Source organism: Manis javanica, chromosome 13, assembly GCF_040802235.1.
Source record: "Manis javanica isolate MJ-LG chromosome 13, MJ_LKY, whole genome shotgun sequence".
Taxonomy (NCBI): Eukaryota; Metazoa; Chordata; class Mammalia; order Pholidota; family Manidae; genus Manis; species Manis javanica.
The window spans coordinates 641,832-663,438 of NC_133168.1; the positions used below are offsets into that span (position 1 = coordinate 641,832).

The 21,607-nt window shown below is 43.2% G+C and overlaps 1 protein-coding gene across 4 annotated transcripts in view; it reads left to right on the forward strand.

Moving 5' to 3' along the window:
- REV3L (REV3 like, DNA directed polymerase zeta catalytic subunit) overlaps positions 1 to 21,607 on the forward strand; it is a 180,440-nt gene that overhangs the window by 153,018 nt on the left and 5,815 nt on the right. For all 4 annotated transcript variants that reach the window (XM_073220768.1, XM_073220770.1, XM_073220769.1 and 1 more), the window contains 6 exons: positions 172 to 281; positions 5,737 to 5,851; positions 17,622 to 17,759; positions 18,975 to 19,165; positions 19,781 to 20,027; positions 21,392 to 21,601. In XM_073220768.1, coding sequence (XP_073076869.1) covers positions 172 to 281; positions 5,737 to 5,851; positions 17,622 to 17,759; positions 18,975 to 19,165; positions 19,781 to 20,027; positions 21,392 to 21,601 — 1,011 coding nt within the window. The remainder of the gene's footprint in view (positions 1 to 171; positions 282 to 5,736; positions 5,852 to 17,621; positions 17,760 to 18,974; positions 19,166 to 19,780; positions 20,028 to 21,391; positions 21,602 to 21,607) is intronic.

The following is a 21,607-nucleotide window of genomic DNA, read 5'->3' on the forward strand; positions in this document are numbered from 1 at the left end:
TCCTTAGAGGCCTCCACAAAGAATGATGGCACTGATCACTAGTGTGTTTTTTATGTTCTTTTCTCCTCGTTTCATTTTAGAAGTATTTAATAATTAAAATTGTGTGTTGAAATCTATTGGCTCACACTAAGCCATACTAAGAAATTATTTCTAATGTGTTTGTACCAACAGGTTGGTGATAGTATTGTTCACAAAGCCAGAGAGACCTTGGAACGAGCTATTAAACTGGTGAATGATACCAAGAAATGGGGTGCTAGGGTTGTATATGGTGATACCGACAGGTGATGAACTTTCTGTTTTGTGGTTGTCTTACTGCATCTCTTTGATGTTTGAAATGTTTTAAGGGTTATTCCTCCCTAAAAATAGAGTTTTATCCAAGTCCTTTCCAGTCCTTATGATCTTGTGGTCAGGGTAGCATAGGTCCTGATGCACCAGATGTGGTCTTCAGAGACAAAACACATACGTGTCTGAGCCACAGATTCCCATGGCGAGGATTCCCATGACTGCAGGTAGCCAAGTAGATAGCGATCTGTAAAACATGGATACACAGGTGTCTAGTCTGTGTTTAATGTGAATAATTCCTCATATAGCTGCAGCTCTCCTAATTTAAATATATGCATATGTTCAATTAGTCTAATCTTTTTGAAAGACGGTTGCCAAAACTGTGAGTGGTTAACTTTTTACCAGGCCCCAAATCTGTTACCTTCCTCCACAGAAAGTGCAAATACGCACGCACTCTTCCATCTGGTTCTAGAGGGCGCACAGACCTCATAAAGCCCATCGTGCGGACTGGCAGAGGGTAGGACCGCCTGGAGCCCCAGACTAACACCTCAGCCGGTTTGCTTGCTTTCCTGTTCCACGGCCCAGTTATTTATGTAACATATTATCTGTTGACTTACTAAAATTCTTCTAGAGCATAGGTATCATGGAGATTTTCTCAGAGTCTGAGGTTTTTTTCATGTTGAGGGCTTAGGGTCATTTTGTGGTCCTGCTGAGACCACGTGCCTCAGGAGCTCCGATTACTGGGGCAATAGGAGATAATGCTCATTTAATTATTAAAAGCAGGGTCTAGGCAATCTTTAAACAGCATTTACTCCTTTCCAGTTCTTTAATAACATACAGTCAGCATAATGATTATCAGTGCTGAATGAGACCTTGCCTCTATAGCGCTCTCTTCACCAAGAGGTGTAGACAGTTTCCAGTTACCCAGGCCCCAATTAGCCATAGTCTAACCAATCAAAAGCCACTCCTCAGTTTGACTTCCAAGTGTTTCACTATTTTGTAAACCACTTCTGCTCAGTAGTCTAGCAAAATAAAAATTACTGGAACATAGTTTGCACCTTATTAGCAGAACTCCTTGCAAGATATTTAGGAAAGAAGAGAAAATAAACATTTAAATTGTTGTGTTTAATTCAGAATCATACATGTCAGTGGTTGACAGCACTCACAGTCAGAAAGTGGCATGATTCTGAATGTAGTTACATTGTTCAGCCTTTAAGATCGTCAGGAATTCGAACAGACAAGAAATACAGACTCACAGAATGTAGGAGCTGGATGAGGACCTTGGTGTTATTTAGGTCAGCGTTTTTCACTCTCTGGCAGGAACCCTGGGAGGCACATTCTCAGGTGCAAATTCCCCTCAAGCCCAACCAGTCTGCAGTGGAGCCATAAAGTTTGCTCAGTGTTTTTTCCTTCCTACCTGGTACTTTCTGTCTACATCAAACTTCACGGGTATTTTAGGGTTCCCATCAAGGAAATTTATTGGCAGTGTCATTAGACCTTTGAGCACCATTCATTAGACCTTTGATCACTGATTCATCCAGCAAACGTTTGCTGAACCTGACTGCACAAGAGCAGTCCCTCCGGCACGCATTCTCACTGGTGACTTGCCCCTGCGGGATGCACATGTCCTTGGGGCTCAAAGACAGGTAGTGCAATGGGTTGTGACCCCTCCCCCAAAGCTCAACCGCCAGCAACATTTTATTCCTTGGTAATTATTTTCTCTTGTTAAGTTTACTTTTAATTGTTTTCCTTTAATTAGAACAGGAATTAATTTAATTAGGTCAGTAATGAGAGGTTGAGAAACACTGCTCCAGGGATAAGAGGTAAAGCTTGCTGGAGTGAGAGAGTCCTTGGCTGAGAGTGAGGAGCTCTGGCTTCTCCTCCGGCAGCGCCGCAGCTGGTTGTGTGGCACCCACAAATGGCCCAGCCTCTCCGGGACACGTTGCCCCCTCCCCACAAAGAAGGGACTGACAGACGATGGTGAATGACCTCCACCTCCCTGCAATTTCAAGACTGCTGATTATATCAATCTTGTGTCTTATCAGCAGATACTGGTTACCAAAAACATCAAAATTAACTGTTAAAAGTGTTTCTCTTTCAAAAGCAGTTATGCACTGCTGTCCATTTAGAAAGTATAATACATGCGCTATTTCTTTATATTATAGTGGTTCAAAATCATTTTGTGTAATAGCGATTCTCAGTCATACTCAGCCCACTCTAGGGGGATGCGACTTGCTCCCGTCAGTCACTGGCACGCTCAGCAGCAGCGGGAGTGGCTGTCAGTCTAGAGTGCGTGAGGCAAGGACAGAATCTCTGGGAAAATCATTTGCATATAATTCAGAAAAGCCTTCCTGGTAATTCTCATCTCCCCCTTGACTCACCTACCCTCCCCATGTGAAAATAACTGCTCTAAATGTATATTTGTGTCTCTCAACCCAAAGATAAATGTTTTTAACTAGGTTAAAAGCACCAGTGACAAAAAGAAAATTATTCTAAAACGTTCTTTTTCTTGGTAGGCTAGTCATCTTCATTCTGTAAGTGACCAGAAAAATTACTGATCCTGGCCAGTTCTCTTGAAGCCTAGCTCCAAATAACACTGGCCAAAACATCGTAGATGGCCTCAAGTCAGCCCACTAACACTGCCGGGTCAAATCTCAAATATATGTGCTGTAATAATGATTTTTAAGATGTAAAGTATATTCACCTACAATTTGTATCAGCTTTATTGAGAGAGAATTTTTAACAAAAAAGTGCACAGGAATAGTTCAGTATACAAATGTGTAGGCCCGTGTAGCCCACCGCCCCAGGCAGGATGCAGCACATTATGTCTGTGTAGAAAGTTCTCTCCTGTCCCTCTGCCGTCAGTCCCTCCCTTTCATCCTCGACCCCAGGCAACTCCTCACCTAATTTGTTTACTACAGCTTAGTCTTGTCTGTCTATATACTTGGATTTTAAAATGTTTTCATTCATCATTGCATCTGAACATTTTAGGCATAATAATCTTTAAGAAAAAAGTTTGGCATTTGTATCTGAGGTCCACCACACCCTTAGCATATGACTGGACCGTTCCACTCCTTGAAATGAAAACCAGCTCCGCACAAAGACTTGGTGCCCATCTTCACTGCAGCTTCATTTGTAAGAATCCAAAACTGCAAACAGGCCTTACATCCATCAGCGGGTGATGGATAAACACGAGTGGCATATCCATACGATGGGATACTGCTCAGCAATAAAAGGGAACCATTACTAATACTTCAGCAACATGAATGAATCTCAAAACTATGCTGAGTGAAAGAAGCCAGACATAATGAGTATGGACTGTATAGTTCCATTTTTATATAAAATTCCTGAAAAGCCAAACAAGTCTATAGTAACAGAGCAGGCCGTGTGTTGCCTGGGCCGAGGATGGAAAATCATTGCAGAGGAGTACGGGGCTCGGGGTGATGAAAGCAGCCTGTCTTGGTTCTGGTGGCAGCTGCACAGATCCTTGTCTGGGGCTGTCAGACTCGGGGCTCACGCAGCAGGAGTGTACGCGCTCATAGCCCAGGAGCTGGAGGTCTGCAGCCGGGCACAGCAGGTACACTTGCCAGCACCTCTCCCTGTGACACTGTGTGTCACAAGCCCTCTCACCTGTGTGTGTGTATCCCTGACGGCTTCTGTGTATCCACATTTCTTCTCATAAGGATAAGGATACCAGTCAGATGAGGCTCACTCTGACCACCCCAGTTAGAGCTTCATCTTGACGTGATTGCCTCTTTACAGGCCCTCTGTCCGTGCACAGGTTTGGGGTTAGGGCTTCAACAAAGGAATGTTAGGGAAGCCCAGTTTAGCCCGTAACAAATCTATACATTCGTCAACATTCGTGGAACTGTATACTTAAACTGTATTCATTTTATTAGATGTAAATTATATCTCAATAAAGTTGGGATTTTTTAATCTTTAAAAGGAAATTTTATAATGATCTATTTTAAAAATACATTTGATGAAATGAGCATCAGATGGTCCTAAAAAAAAAAATTTACAAAGAGCTTCAAGTGATTTAGAGGTATAGCCTAGTTTAAAGGTATAATTAACCACTTAAGGCCTGTGTGTTCTGCCTCAGAGAATGTTAAAATTAATTCAAGTTAAGACCATTTTTAAAGGCCTAAAATAATATTGAATAACTACTCCCTGTCCTTGAGCTTTTTATGTAAGACTCTAAGATAAGTACTGTCCCCAATATTGGCAGAGAAAGAACTTTTGCAAAGAAACCATCCAAATGAGATTTAAAGTCCAATATAAAAACATTTAAAAACAGATTTATGTGGCTCTAAGACTAGAAACAAGAATCTTAATGGCATGTTTCAAGATACTATCTGTTTTTACTATTTAATGTCTTTCTACTGAGATGAGAAGTGGAGATCAATTTATAATCTCTTATTTAAATATATTTATTAGCCAGTATTTCTGTTGGTCTCATTATGATACATACTGAAATGTAAAGTGCTGTTACAAAGTCAGCTGGATCATTAGAAAAAAATGCCCAATATTTTTGTTTTGTTTGAGTATTTTTTATTTTGAAATTTTTTATCCAAATCAGAAATCCTTCCCTCTTGACCTGCATATATTGCTGGTAGGATTGCACATCAGAAATATCTGAATAGTAGCTTAAAAATAATATTTTTAGTATATACCACTTATCCAGAAATTTTACTCCTAGGAGTTTATTCTAAGGGCACAATCAGTGATGTACCAAATTATTATAGGTGAAATATTAGCAAGAAAATTTAAATGGCCTAAATTTTCAATGATAGGGGTTTGATTAAATTATATCCATACATTGAAATGCAGTACAACTATTAAAATAAATGTAAAATAACTAAGTGACATGGGAAATGTTTACAGTATGCCATTAAATGAAAAGAGAAAGTCACACAGTAAGATCTGTGAACCCAAAAGAGAAGATTTACAGTTACAAAAGGTTTGTAGTGTCTTTTTTCTGATGGTAAAACTCTACAGGGCTGTTCTCTTTTTTGTGCCTTTTTGTATTTTCTGTTCATCAGTGAATATATATTACAGAATACATGTGTGTCATTCAAGTCAGGTGGTTCTAGAAGGAATTTCCTCCCATATCACAAGTAAATTTTCTGTTTCTTTATAATCATATTTTCTGTTATTTTATGACTGACGTAACTGTGTGTCATACAAGGCCATTAATGTCTAGGATGACCCAGGACCCCCTTGGAAGCTAGAGCTGAGCTGGTCTGGGCATGGCCGCACTGGAAGTATTAGAGACCTAGAAGTCCTGTGGTAAGAAGCCCCGTGAGCGGACGCTTGGATAGGAAGCAGCCTGACAGTGAAGAGTGAGGTGCTTATTTCTTTGGTGTTAGAATGTTAGCCAGGAAAGCTACTCTTGATGAGAGATTTCTGTTACAGAAAATTCCTCATTATTCTACTCTTAACTTTTAATCTTAGTATGTTTGTGCTACTCAAAGGAGCCACTAAGGAGCAGTCATTTAAGATCGGGCAGGAAATTGCTGAAGCCGTGACTGCGGCCAACCCCAGACCTGTGAGACTCAAGTTTGAGAAGGTAAGCGCGACTCGGTGCCGACGGCACACAGGTTCTCACCACAGGTACGTTTTCAGAATTCAGGCCGGTTTACGGGCCTTTGAAAGCATTAACATTTAAAATATTTTCCCTTAGTTTGGTATAAGTTTCTCAAGTTTTTTTTAGTAATGCCTTGATATAAAGAAATGAAAAGATTGTTCCAATTTACTATTCTGTGTAGTAGACCACCCCAAACTTATACAGTGTAAAACAACCACCATTTTATTATACTTAGAGATTTATGCCTGTGGACTTTATGGATCAGGCGTTGAGACAGGGTGAGGGGCCCCACGGTGTCTGGGGCTCTACCTGGGGGCACGCGGAGGCCGGAGTGTCGCGGCCAGCGGCCGGGGCTGACGTGCCTGGGGCCTCCGCCGGGCCGTCCCTGGGGCCGCTCGTTCTTGCTCAGCGCTAGGGCTCAAGTGCCGGGATCGAACATCCTAAGAAGAAACAGATGAAAGCGGTTTGCTTTATGACCTCGTCTCAAAGTCACACGACATCAGAACCTGTGTACGTTTAAGAGGGAGCAGAGACACCCCCCCATCTTCCAGGGGGAAGAATGTCAGTCGCATTGTAAGACGACCGTGGGCACGAGAGATCGTCTCCTTGGCAAACCGCGCGCCCAGGGATCCTCAGCTGTCTTCACCTGACTAGGTACCGCGTATGCATTCAGCTCTTCCCGTATAAAAGGCCCTGAGCTGGGAGAGATGCGGGGCGCAGAGAAGCCCATCAAGACCGGCCGCGCCCTCCGACAGCCAGTGACCTGCGGGGCAGGCTGCGAAGTATCTCCAGATGGCGCCTGATTGTTGTCAGCGTGCCAAAGCCCCAGTGGAGGAGCCCCCCGGGCACTGCCGGAGCCCAAAGGGAAGGAGGAGCCCCCCCCTCCCCAGCACTGTCAGAGCCCAAAGGGAAGGAGGAGCCCCCCCTCCCGGGGCACTGTCGGAGCCCAAAGGGAAGGAGGAGCCCCCCCTCCCGGGGCACTGTCGGAGCCCAAAGGGAAGGCGGTGCTGCGCTCAGCCCGGAAGACGGGTGCCTGGGGCCGCAGCCGCTCCGTGGGAGAGAAGCACGCGGAGAACACGGCCCGCGGGAGCACAAGCGGGGGTGGGAGGGAAGGCTGGGGAAGCAAGGCGGTGGAGGGTCTGGGGTGCCAAGCTAACGTGCCCACGCTGTTCAGGAATGTCAGCCGAACGGGAGCCTGGCATGACCGGAGCTGCCTGGGGGCGGCCGGCCTCACGGCGGTGCCCAGATGGGCCGGGCCGAGGGGGTTCGGAGGCAGCGTGCCTCCTGCAGTGTGCACGGCCTGACCCAGGGAAATGGGTCCGGAAACCAGAGCGGGACGCGAGACCGTTGGGAAGGACGGGCAGGGGGCGCAGGTGGCCGACCGAGCAGAGCAGGCGTGAAGGACGAGAGGGGAGAATGGAAGGGGGCCCCCGGGAGGACCAGCACGCTGTTCCGCGCTCAAGACCGAGCCCCCCACTCTCCCGCGGAGCGGCTGCAGCCCTTTTCCCTGCGGTGTCCGCTCTGGGGACCGAAGCAAAGGCTGCCGGGAAACGCGAGCAGGGAGCGTCCCTCTTGTTTTCTGAAAGAAAGAAACGTGCGTAAGGTTGGCGCAGTTCTTTCTTTAGTGATTAGAATTCTCTGCTGAAGCCATTGGGTCCTGAAATTCTGCTGGGGCTGCTGAGGTCAGCTACAAATTAGACATCTTTAATATATATAGAATTATTCAGGTTTTCTGTCAGTTTTGATAACTTTTGGTTGTCAGGGAATTTGTCCATTTGTCCTAAGTTGTCAGATTTATTGGCATGCGTCAGTCATACCTCCTGTGATCCTGATGTCAGTAAGATCTTTAGTGACATCCTCTCTCACTCTGATAGGATCTGTTTTCTCTTTTCCTTCGTCATTCTAGCTACAGGTTTATCCATTCATTGAACTTTTTGAGATTCCATTTCATTAGTTTCATAATTTCCTGCCTTATTATACTTTGGCTTTGGTTTGCTTTTCTTTCCCTGTCTTCTTAATTTAGAAGCTTGAAACATTGATTTTAAACAAATATTTTTTAATGTAAGGGCTTGAAGATATAAATTTCCCTCTAAACACTACTTTAGCTTCAATTTTTGATATCTTGTGTTTCACATTATTCATTTGCTTCAGTGATAATTACCATTAGGTTATTTAGAACTGTGTTAAGTTCCAAATACTTAAGGACATTCCAGAAATTTTGTTGTTACTTCTGATATACTTCCATTGTGGGCAAAGAACATACTCTGTAGATTTCAGTGCCTTTAAGTTTATCGAAATTCGTTTGGTCCAGCATAGGTCTGCTTAGTGACTTTGGAAGCCTTGAGTTACTGGGTGGAATGTTCTGTAACTATCGCTTAGGCTAACTGATAGGGCTGTGGAGGCCTGCTGCGTGCCCACGGGGTCCCTGCCAGTCTCTGAGAAGCGCTGCAGTCTCCAGGTATGATCAGGGGTCTGCCTGCTTCTTCCTTCAGTCTACCAGCTCCTGTTCATGATTTCTGAAGCTCTCTTGTCAGGTGCATACACATTTGGGATTATGTATCTTCTTAATGATTAATCCTTTTATTGTTGATAATGTTCCATGAATTTTTTCTGATACTAATATACCCACTGCAGCTTTCTTCTAATGAGTGTTAGCATGGCATCTTTTTTCTTTTTTCTTTTTAACCTTTAGCTATGTCCTTATATTTAAAGTGGGTTTCTAGGACCAATTTGGTAGCGTAAAGGTGGGCAGGGGGGATGGCATGCACCCATTGATGTAGGAATTCCACTTCAAGGTATTTACCGTAGGACTAATCCACACAAGCTTGTTCACTGGAACACTACTTGTAATTCCAAAAGATTGAAAACATTGTAAATGACTCGTATCAGGTGACTGGTCACACGGATTATGATGTTCTCACATAAGGACGCCTGTGTAGCCACAAAATGAAATGAGCTTTCTGTTCTAGGGTGCAATGTTCTCCAAGGTAAATCATTAAATGGAACGAGCAAAGCTCTGTGAAAGCCTCTGTGATGTGTATGAGTGCACGTCCTTATCTCTGGAAGGACAAACAGAAAATCGGTACCATGGATGCCGCTGAAGCTGGGGACCAGGGCTTTTCACTGTTGAGCCCCATAACTTTTAGTTTTGTACCATGTGTATGTGATAATCTTAAAGCCATGTTTTAATTCTTGAGAACGCATGGTGATGACTTCTGAGAGCAGTGCCAGCTGAGGTAGAGACAGGAAGGGGCGAGGGGTGGTAAGGGGTAAGATGACTCGCCTGTGTGCTTCCCCGCCACACGCTGTGTCGTGAATATGTTGAGCCCATACTTAACGTGGGGTTTTTTTTGTTTTTTTTTTTGAGAGGGCATCTCTCATATTTATTGATCAAATGGTTGTTAACAACAATAAAATTCTGTATAGGGGGGTCAATGCTCAATGCACAATCATTAATCCATCTCAAGCCTAATTCTCGTCAGTCTCCAATCTTCTGAAGCATAACGAACAAGTTCTTACATGGTGAACAAATTCTTACATAGTGAATAAGTTCTTACACAGTGAACAGTGCAAGGGCATTCATTACAGAAACTTTTGGTTTTGATCACACATCATGAACTATAAACAATCAGGTCAAATATGAATACTCGTTTGATTTTTATACTTGATTTATATGTGGATCCCACATTTCTCCCTTTATTATTTTTATTTTTAATAAACTGTTGAAGTGGTAGGTAGATGCAAGATAAAGGTAGAAAACATAGTTTAGTGCTGTAAGAGAGCAGTTGTAGATGATCATGTGTATGCCTGTAGACTATGTGTTAATCCAAGCTAGACAAGGGCAATAAAACATCCACGGATGCAGAAGATTTCTCTCAACACAGGGGGTGGGGGTGAGGTTCTAAGCCTCACCACTGTTGTTCCCTAATTTCTCACCTGCTGGCCCCCCTGCGACTGTGCCTGTCTTAGGTTGTTCCTCCCTTGAGGAATCTTACCCGTCTCTGCTAACCAGGCATCTTCCGGGGCCATACAGGGAAATGTAAAGTTGGTAAGTGAGAGAGAAGCCATATTGTTTGAAAAGCTTAGCTTTTTACTTCTTTGCAGATTTATGCCCTGTGGCTTCTATGCCCAGCACTTGTCTGGAGGTATCTTTACCACCTGGAGGAATTATGATGCTCGGTAAATTCGATATGAGGCACGAATTCTATTTAAGGGTTATAATTAGGAAGGAAGAAGAAAAGCTATAGAGGTAGCATATGGAAGAAAACAAGGGAGGATTGATTATTTCTTTGACATATCTTCTTGTAGAGTACCTTAAGCATGTATAGGTTTTAAACTACTAACTAACTTGTGCACACATATTAACATAATAGGAACGCGGTGACATAAACAAAGCAAATCTATAACTACCAGCCATCTCCACTGAAGCCAAGAAAACCATTCAGGCACCCTAGGCATTTGTGAAAATTAGTCTATGATATGATGGATATTGTCCAACTGTACTTGAACAGTCTGAGAGAAATCAGACAAATTAAAGCAACCCATTTCTGGGATCTGTTCACATCCCATATGTTCTTTTAACCGTAGATAGTCTATAGTCGTAAGATTTTGGAGCGCCACAACTTGCACGCCTCCCAACTCCTGGTTGAGTTCCAACAGTACAGATCCGGTCAAATTCGTTGTCTCACTGTATGCACATGCCAGCCTAGACATCTCCCTCCTCATTCCAATGGCAAGTCCAGGAAATGGTGGGGTGGACGCAGCCACAACCGCAGCATCGCCCGGATCCCTGTGGAGGCTTTTTGATGATCGTCCCCCGGCACAAGTCCTCCAGAGAGTGCTGATGCCGGAAGCTCCTCCTCATATCGTATCTTAGTTCCTTTTCTGGGTATCCAAGCTAGGCCTTGATCTTCTGCATAGAAACAAACAGACCCTTTGCCCACACTTTGACATGCCCTGTATACCACTGTGCAGAACTCATTGGAGGTCAGCACACAGGAACTGCTTTTTTTTTTTTTTAAGAGAAAGGAATATTATCAGAAAAGAGTACCTCCATAGCTGATCATCTGACACCCTTTAAGTGATCAACATTAAGGGTATTTAAAGCATGCGTTGATCTTTGATTTACCAATAGTTTTATCCTATCAAGGAGTAATCCCCCTTTTCTTTCTTTCTTTTTTTTTTTTTAATCTTTAATCTACACTTACATGAAGAATACTATGTTTACTATGCTCTCCCCTATATCAGGTCCCCCCTAAAAACCACATTATGGTTACTGTCCATCAGCTTAACAAAATGTTGTAGAGTCACTGCTTGTCCTCTCTGTGTTGTGCAGCCCACCCTCCCCTTTCTCCCTCCCCCCCATGCATGCTAATCTTAATACCCCCCTTCTTCTCCCCTCCCCTTATGCCTCCCTGCCCACCCATCCTCCCCAGTTCCTTTCCCTTTGGTACCTATTAGTCCATTTTTGGGTTCTGTAATTTCGCTGCTGTTTTGTTCCTTCAGTTTTTCCTTTGTTCTTATACTCCTCAGATGAGTGAAATCATTTGGTATTTCTCTTTCTCCGCTTGGCTTATTTCACTGAGCATAATACTCTCCAGCTCCATCCATGTAGCTGCAAATGGTTGGATTTTTCCACTTCTTATGGCTGAGTAGTATTCCATTGTGTATATGTACCACATCTTCTTTATCCATTCATCTACCGATGGACATTTAGGTTGCTTCCAATTCTTGGCTATTGTAAATAGTGCTGCGATAAACATAGGAGTGCATCTGTCTTTCTCAAACTTGATTGCTGCGTTCTTAGGGTAAATTCCTAGGAGTGGAATTCCTGGGTCAAATGGTAGGTCTGTTTTGAGCATTTTGATGAACCTCCATACTGCTTTCCACAATGGTTGAACTAATTTACATCCCCACCAGCAGTGTAGGAGGGTTCCCCTTTCTCCACAGCCTCGCCAACATTTGTTGTTGTTTGTCTTTTGGATGGCAGCCATCCTTACTGGTGTGAGGTGATACCCCATTGTAGTTTTAATTTGCATTTCTCTGATAATTAGCGATGTGGAGCATCTTTTCATGTGTCTGTTGGCCATCTGTATTTCTTTTTTAGAGAACTGTCTGTTCAGTTCCTCTGCCCATTTTTTAATTGGGTTATTTGTTTTTTGTTTGTTGAGGCGTGTGAGCTCTTTATATATTCTGGACGTCAAGCCTTTATCAGATCTGTCATTTACAAATATATTCTCCCATACTGTAGGGTTCCTTTTTGTTCTATTGATGGTGTCTTTCGCTGTACAGAAGCTTTTCAGCTTAATGTAGTCCCACTTCCACAATTTTGCTGTTGTTTTCCATTCCCCGGGGAGATATGTTCAAGAAGAGGTCACTCATGTTTATGTCTAAGAAGTTTTTGCCTATGTTTTTTTCCAAGAGTTTAATGGTTTCATGACTTACATTCAGGTCTTTGATCCATTTTGAGTTTACCTTTGTATATGGGGTTAGACAATGGTCCAGTTTCATTCTCCTACATGTAGCTGTCCTGTCCAGTTTTGCCAGCACCATCTGTTGAAGAGACTGTCATTTCGCCATTGTATGTCCATGGCTCCTTTATCAAATATTAATTGACATATCTGTTTGGGTTAATGTCTGGAGTCTCTAATCTGTTCCACTGGTCTGTGGCTCTGTTCTTGTGCCAGTACCAAATTGTGTTGATTACTATGGCTTTGTAGTAGAGCTTGAAGTTGGGGAGTGAGATCCCCCCTACTTTATTCTTCTTTCTCAGGATTGCTTTGGCTATTCGGGGTCTTTGGTGTTTCCATATGAATTTTTGAATTATTTGTTCCAGTTCATTGAAGAATGTTGCTGGTAATTTGATAGGGATTGCATCAAATCTGTATATTGCTTTAGGCAGGATGGCCATTTTGACGATATTAATTCTTCCTAGCCACGAGCATGGGATGAGTTTCCATTTGTTAGTGTCCCCTTTAATTTCTCTTAAGACTGACTTGTAGTTTTCAGAGTATAAGTCTTTCACTTCTTTGGTTAGGTTTATTCCTAGGTATTTTATTCTTTTTGATGCAATTGTGAATGGAATTGTTTTCCTGATTTCTCTTTCTATTGGTTCATTGTTAGTGTATAGGAAAGCTACAGATTTCTGTGTGTTAATTTTGTATCCTGCAACTTTGCTGTATTCCAATATCAGTTCTAGTAGTTTTGGAGTGGAGTCTTTAGGGTTTTTTATGTACAGTATCATATCATCTGCAAATAGTGACAGTTTAACTTCTTCTTTACCAATCTGGATTCCTTGTATTTCTTTGTTTTGTCTGATTGCCGTGGCTAGGACCTCCAGTACTATGTTAAATAACAGTGGGGAGAGTGGGCATCCCTGTCTAGTTCCTGATCTCAGAGGAAATGCTTTCAGCTTCTCGCTGTTCAGCATAATGTTGGCTGTGGGTTTATCATATATGGCCTTTATTATGTTGAGGTACTTGCCCTCTATTCCCATTTTGCTGAGAGTTTTTATCATGAATGGATGTTGAATTCTGTCAAATGCTTTTTCAGCATCTATGGAGATGATCATGTGGTTTTTGTCTTTCTTTTTGTTGATGTGGTGGATGATGTTGATGGATTTTCGAATGTTGTACCATCCTTGCATCCCTGGGATGAATCCCACTTGGTCATGGTGTATGATCCTTTTGATATGCTGTTGAATTCTGTTTGCTAATATTTTATTAAGTATTTTTGCATCTACATTCATCAGGGATATTCGTCTGTAATTTTCTTTTTTGGTGGGGTCTTTTCCTGGTTTTGGTATTAGGGTGATGTTGGCTTCATAGAATGAGTTTGGGAGTATTCCCTCTTCTTCTATTTTTTGGAACACTTTAAGGAGAATGGGTATTATGTCTTCTCTGTGTGTCTGATAAAATTCCGAGGTAAATCCGTCCGGCCCTGGGGTTTTGTTCTTGGGTAGTTTTTTGATTACCGTTTCAATTTCTTTGCTCGTAATTGGTTTGTTTAACTTTTGTGTTTCTTCCTTGGTCAGTCTTGGGAGGTTGTATTTTTCTAGGAAGTTGTCCATTTCTTCTAGGTCTTCCAGCTTGTTGGCATATAGGTTTTCATAGTAGTCTTTAATAATTCTTTGTATTTCTGTGGGGTCTGTCGTGATTTTTCCATTCTCATTTCTGATTCTGTTGATTTGTGTTGATTCTCTTTTTCTCTTAATAAGTTTGGCTAGAGGCTTATCTATTTTGTTTATTTTCTCAAAGAACCAGCTCTTGGTTTTGTTGATTTTTGCTATTGTTTTATTCTTCTCAATTTTGTTTATTTCTTCTCTGATCTTTATTATGTCCCTCCTTCTGCTGACTTTAGGCCTCATTTGTTCTTTTTTTTCCAGTTTCGATAGTTGTGATGTTAGACTATTCATTTGGGATTGTTCTTCCTTCTTCAGTTGTGCCTGGATTGCTATATACTTTCCTCTTAAGACTGCTTTCGCTGCGTCCCACAGAAGTTGGGGCTTTGTGTAGTTGTTGTCATTTGTTTCTATATATTCCTTGATCTCTATTTTGATTTGTTCATTGATCCATTGATTATTTAGAAGCATGTTGTTAAGCCTCCATGTGTTTGTGAGCCTTTTTGTTTTCTTTGTAGAATTTATTTCTAGTTTTATACCTTTGTGGTCTGAAAAATTGGTTGGTAGTATTTCAATATTTTGGAATTTACTGAGGCTCTTTTTGTGAGCTGGTATGTGGTCTCTTCTGGAGAATGTTCCATGTGCACTTGAGAAGAATGTATATCCTGTTGCTTTTGGATGTAGAGTTCTGTAGATGTGTAGTAGGTCCATCTGTTCTATTGTGTTGTTCAGTGCCTGTGTGTCCTTACTTATTTTCTGCCCGGTGGATCTATCCTTTGGGGTGAGTGGTGTGTTGAAGTCTCCTAAAATGAATGCATTGCAGTCTATTTCCCTCTTTAGTTCTGTTAGTATTTGTTTCACAAATGCTGGTGCTCCTGTATTGGGTGCATATATATTTAGAATCGTTATATCCTCTTGTTGGACTGAGCCCTTTATCATTATGTAGTGTCCTTCTTTATCTCTTGTTACTTTCTTTGTTTTGAAGTCTATTTTGTCTGATATTAGTACTGCAACCCCTGCTTTCTTCTCACTGTTGTTTGCCTGAAATATGTTTTTCCATCCCTTGACTTTTCATCTGTGCATGTCTTTGGGTTTGAGGTGAGTTTCTTGTAGGCAGCATATAGATGGATCTTGCTTTTTTATCCATTCTATTACTCTGTGTCTTTTGATTGGTTCATTAAGACCATTTACATTTAGGGTGACTATTGAGAGATATGTACTTATTGCCATTGTAGGCTTTAGATTCGTGGTTACCAAAGGTTCAAGGTTAGCTTCTTTAGTATTTTACTGCCTAACTTAGCTCGCTTATTGAGCTGTTATATACACTGTCTGGAGATTCTTTTCTTCTCCCCCTTCTTATTCCTCCTCCTCCATTCTTCATATGTTGTGTGTTTTGTTCTGTGCTCTTTTTAGGGGTGCTCCCATCTAGAGCAGTCCGTGTAAGATGCCCTGTAGAGGTGGTTTGTGGGAAGCAAATTCCCTCAGCTTTTGTTTGTCTGGGAATTGTTTAATCCCGCCATCATATTTAAATGATAGTCGTGCTGGATACAGTATCCTTGGTTCAAGGCCCTTCTGTTTCATTGCATTAAGTATATCATGCCATTCTCTTCTGGCCTGTAAGATGTCTGTCGAGAAGTCTGATGATAGCCTGATGGGTTTTCCTTTATAGGTGACCTTTTTCTCTCTAGCTGCCTTTAAAACTCTTTCCTTGTCTTTGATCCTTGCCATTTTAATTATTATGTGTCTTGGTGTTGTCCTCCTTGGATCCTTTCTGTTGGGGGTTCTGTATATTTCCGTGGTCTGTTCGATTATTTCCTCCCCCAGTTTGGGGAAGTTTTCAGCAATTATTTCTTCAAAGAGACTTTCTATCCCTTTTCCTCTCTCTTCTTCTTCTGGTACCCCTATAATACGGATATTGTTCCTTTTGGATTGGTCACACAGTTCTCTTAGTATTGTTTCGTTCCTGGAGATCCTTTCATCTCTCTCTATGTCAGCTTCTATACATTCTGTTCTCTGGTTTCTATTCCTTCAATGGCCTCTTGCATCTTATCCATTCTGCTTATAAATCCTTCCAGGGTTTGTTTCACCTCTGTGATCTCCTTCCTGACATCTGTGATCTCCTTCCGGACTTCATCCCACTGCTCTTGCATTTTTCTCTGCATCTCCGTCAGCATGTTCATGATTTTTATTTTGAATTCTTTTTCAGGAGGACTGGTTAGGTCTGTCTCCTTCTCAGGTGTCTCTGTGATCTTGGTTTGCCTGTAATTTTGTCTTTTCATGGTGGTAGCAACAGTTTGCAGACCTGGTACGAGTGACCGCTGCAAGAGCTCCCCTTCTTGTTGGTTTGTGGCCTTCCTCTCCTGGGAGAGCAGCGACCTCTAGTGGCTTGTGCTGGGCAGCTGTGTGCAGACAGGGCTTCTGCTTCCTGCCCGGCTGCCATGGAGTTTATCTCCGCTGTTGCTGTGCGCGTGGCCTGGCTGGGGCAGCTGCTCCAAAGTGGTGGAGCCCCGTTGGAGGGGGAGCGGCCGGGAGGCTGTTTATCTCTGTAAGGGGCCTCCGTGCTCCCTGCTGCCCAGGGTGCTAGAGTGCCCAGAGATCCCCATATTCCCTGCCTCTGGACCAAGTGTCCTGTCCTGCCCCTTTAAGACTTCCAAAAAGCACTCTCCAAACCAAAACAACAACAGCAACAATGAAAGAGGAAAAAAAAAAAGGAAAAAAACGTGCAATTTTCTTTGTCCTCAGGCGCCAGTCTCAGGCACCTGCTCACTGGTCTTGCTGCCCTGTTTCCCTAGTATTGGGGTCCCTGTCTCTTTAAGGCTTCCAAAAAGCACTCTCCAAAAAAAAAAAAAAAAAAAAAGGGAGAAACGCGCCGGTCTCAGGCTGCTCCCCTGGTTTCTTTTTAAGGCCGCCTCTCCAAAAAAAAAGAAAAAAACGCTCGGGAGCCAGGGGGAGGGGCGCTCGGGTCCCGCCGGGCCGGGGCTTGTATCTTACCCCCTTCGTGAGGCGCTGGGTTCTCGCAGGTGTGGATGTGGTCTGGATGTTGTCCTGTGTCCTGTGGTCTCTATTTTAGGAACTGGTCTTTGTTATATTTTCATAATTCTATGTGGTTTGGGGAGGAGAGTTACTCTGCTCTACTCACGCCGCCATCTTGGCTCCGTCCCCACGTGGGTTTTTTTTTAATCATTGACATTTGGTTAGAAAAAGACATAAAAATAAGATACTCTACACACTTGTGGTGTATAACCACAAAGCAAAACCTGAAGGAACAAAACAGCAGCAGACTCACAGAACCCAAGAATGGACTGACAGTTACCAAAGGGAAAGGGACTGGGGAGGATGGGTGGGAAGGGAGAGAGAAGGGGATTAAGAGGCATTACGATTAGCACACATGATGTAGGGGTGGGGGGCACAGAGAAGACAGGTAGTGACTATAGGATCTTACTACGCTGATGGACAGTGATCGCAATGGGGTGTGGGGGGGGCTCGATAGTAGGGGGGAATGTAGTAACCACAATGTTGCTCATGTGAAACCTCTGTAAGATTGTTTATCAATGATACTTTAATTTAAAAAAAAAAGATACTCATGGTCGAGGAGAAGTGTCTATTGAGAGGCATTTTGTTCATTTATCACAGGTGTATCTGCCCTGCGTCTTAGAAACAAAAAAGAGGTATGTGGGTTACATGTATGAAACACTGGATCAGAGGGACCCAGTATTCGATGCAAAGGGGATAGAAACAGTCAGAAGAGATTCCTGTCCTGCTGTTCCTAAGGTGAGTTTTTATACATCACTTTCTTTCCAAGAAATAAGTGCTAAAGAATCTGTTGAAAACTCTCAGATATACATGTAGGTGGAGAAACCAGCCTATATGACTGTATATGAGGAAGTACATGATTTTTGAGAATTTCATTTCTAATGAAAATGAACTTCTTTGGTCTTAGTCCTTAGTTTCTGACTTCTTCACACCCATTTTACCTTTATCACAGTTGCTAAAAAAAGCACAGGAACTTGATAAGAGCTTCCTGCCTGTACCTGGAGTTGATATGGTGTGTGCAGGAAGTGGGAAAGAGAAGAGGGACTAGCAACGGGGGGATTCCATGAGCGACACAGCCCTTTCCAGTTTGATCCAGACTGAGCAGTAGGGCTCTGTTACCTGGGTTTCTCAACCATTGTAATTTTACCCATAGTATTTTATATTTACTTTTCCTTGACCCAGGCCCAGACTGCTTCTGTAGTCAACTAAAAATGAAAGCAGTGTAAATGGAACAGTACCGCCCATGCCGAGCTTTACGGGGCATTAGGAGACCTCATGATCAGTCAGGGTGTCATCTGGCGCTGTGTGGGTCTGAGCATCGTTTACTGCCCCAGTGAGGGCGGGGGTGCCGATGCCGAGGGAGAGAGCTTCTTGTGTGAGCATGTAAGGCTCTGGTACTCAGAACAGGTAGAGAACTTTGATCTGGACTGATTTAAATCCAACCCACGACATAAATCTACTGCATGCCCATTGTTTCCTAATAGAAATATTTCCAGCACAGAAAATCCTGTCACAGTTACTATATATTTATTGACATTATATAAAAAGGCAGAAGACTAATTTTGAATTCACTGCTTGGTGATACTTAAGGTTTTCTCTGTTCATTTGAATCAGACCCTCTGTAACAGGGCAAATAAAAACAGTGCAGGAAGTCGTTTCTGGCTTCCTGTGCCTCCAAGTGCTCTTGGCTATTTAAGAAAATTTAAACACTTCATGCTGCTCATTATATAGCAAATATTTCTTGTGCACATCATTGTGATACGATTTTCCTCAAACCATATGATAACTCTGTTTTGAGAAATAGCAAGCTGTATAAAGTCTCCAAATATTTTCCAATTCCAATCACTGTGAACAGCAGATTGCTTAGTTACCCACTAGTCACATAATTGAAAGCGAAGCAACAATGACAAAATATACTAGGGGATATTTTATGAACGTTTTTTTCTGTTTAAGATACTTGAGCGTTCTCTGAAGCTGCTATTTGAAACACGAGATATAAGTTTAATCAAACAGTATGTCCAGCGACAATGCATGAAACTTCTGGAAGGGAAGGCCAGCATCCAAGATTTCATCTTTGCCAAGGAGTACAGAGGGAGTTCCTCCTACAGACCTGGGGCTTGTGTGCCAGCCCTGGAACTCACAAGGTGAGGGTGCACGTGCACGCCCGTCGTGGCCCCGCGGAGTGATCCTGGGGTTCTGCGCGGCTCGCGGTGGATGAGGGGACACCTGGCCGCCAGGCACAGACATGCAGTCTCCCCTCCAGGGCCTCCCCTTTGGAGCCTGCACCCAGTGCATTTGCCATCCGGCACAGAGCCGCAGTCCTTTGTTCTGCCCACATCAGAATCACTAGGTGGTCCTTAACGCTCCTCTGCCAGAGCCCTAGATGGTCACATTCTGAGTCAGACCATCTAACCAGCTAACTTGTATCTTCTCTCTCATTGTTTGATTCATGGTAGTTCTTACTCTTAAGGAAAGGAAAGCGTTTTAAGCCAGTTGGTACCTGCTGACCCGCACTGCTTTCCAGGCAGCAGTGATTCACAGAGCAAGTCTTAATGAACCCACAGCACATCCCCTTGGCTGGGGCCAGTAAGTGAAGTGAAGTGTATGTAGTTCTCAAAAAAGTTATGACTCTATAACTTGAAGGTATCCCTTGTAAATTTCTCATAGTGTCATTATTTTTTTTTTTCAATTTCATCTAATTTTCTGGAAAGATGCCTTCCATGGCAGGGTTTGAGTGTATTTTATTTGGATTTAAATAGGAAAATGCTTACTTACGACCGGCGCTCTGAGCCTCGGGCTGGGGAGCGAGTGCCCTATGTCATCATTTACGGGGCCCCCGGAGTACCCCTCATCCAGCTGGTGCGGCCCCCGGGAGAGGTCCTGCAGGACTCAGCTCTGAGACTGAACACCACGTACTACATCACCAAGCAAATCCTGCCACCCCTGGCAAGAATCTTCTCACTCGTTGGGATAGACGTCTTCAGCTGGTATCATGAATTACCAAGGGTAAGCCTGCCACACCTGTGCTGTGGCCAGGGAGCACCCCCTTGAGATTTTCTTAGAACTAAAGATTTTATAGACATGCTATGATAGGCAAAGTAACTGTTCTATTATCCTAACTGGCAAAGGAGCCACACTCTTCTGGTTTCCTAAGAGAAACGTAAGCTTTCTACAGATGCCTTCCCAGCTTCTGTCAGATTGGCTATATTATAGAATATCATAATAAATCCTACAACTATTTCAATGGTAAATACTTAACTACAAAATAAAGCAGCTAATAAAAAATAAATGGAGCAGAAATTCCTTCAAAATGGATTTTTAAGAAATGTGTAGGATGTAGTACCTGGGCACAATACTGATGAGCACGGCCGCAGAAGTAATGTCAGGATGGCCTTAAACTGAAGTGGGATACGCAGTGTGGGGTCTTAGCCGAGGGACTTTTGCTTGAACTCCTTTCGCATTTGCTCACTAGCAGCCCAAAGGAGTGATGGAAGCCTCATGATCATGTGGGAGGTAAGACTGCAGGGGTGGCAGTTCTGTCTACGGTGGGAACTGGACTTGTGTTGTCTCAGACTACGAGAGGCTGGTGGCATTCAGGCAGGTTGGTGAAAGTTGATGCTTAAGTTATTTTTACTCTCTTAGTAAGCACTAAGGGCCTCACGGAAAAGAATAAGCGAGGGGACCGGGGTGGAAGCTCTGCTCCAGAGGGTCTGTGCCACCTGGCGTGCATAGGGCTGCCTCCCGACTCTGCACCAGAAGGCTGGCCCAGTAACTTCCATGCGACAGCAGGAGGATATGCCAAGTGTATAGAAATGATACAAAGTTATTTCTATGTAGAAGAGTACCAGAAGGCAGATCTCTGAATCCATTCACTTCAAATGAATGCTTCGGATAAATGTATCTAATGACGTCTGAAAACTCAGGTCTGCTTTGCTTGGATTTTGCATCCTACTTCCTACAAGTTATTTTTAACTTCCTCTTGACTTATTTCTGTGGCCTGAACTGTGCAGCCTTAAAGGGCCGCCACTCTGGACCCAGATCTCTCCCACTGTCCTCTGGTCTCCACTGCCCTGTAGGATCTCATATATCTATGTAATCTCCACCAAAATACTGAGTGGCAGGACAGTATTTTTTTCTTCCCAAAAGAAAAAGGCAAGTATGTCTTGGAAATAGTAAGGTGTAAGCTCTGTGAAGGGAAGGATTCTGTCCCTTTTATTCAGCCCCATTGTCAAGAACAGTGTCTGACACGTGGTAGCTGCTCAGTATTTGTTGAATGAATGAAATAAAGCCTTGGTAAGCCTGCAGTTAGCATGCAAATGGCTCTTCTGGGAAGTAGGCTCAGACTTATTTGTGAATTGATGTTTTTATAGATCCAGAAGGCCACCAGCTCCTCGCGAAGTGACCCTGAAGGGCGGAAAGGCACTATTTCCCAGTACTTCACTGCCTTACGCTGCCCTGTGTGTGACGACGTGACTCAGCACGGCATCTGCAGCACGTGTCGGAGCCAGCCGCAGCAGGTGGCCGTCGTCCTCAGCCAGGAGGTCCGAGAGCTGGAGCATAAACAGGAGCAGCTCGCAAAGGTACCG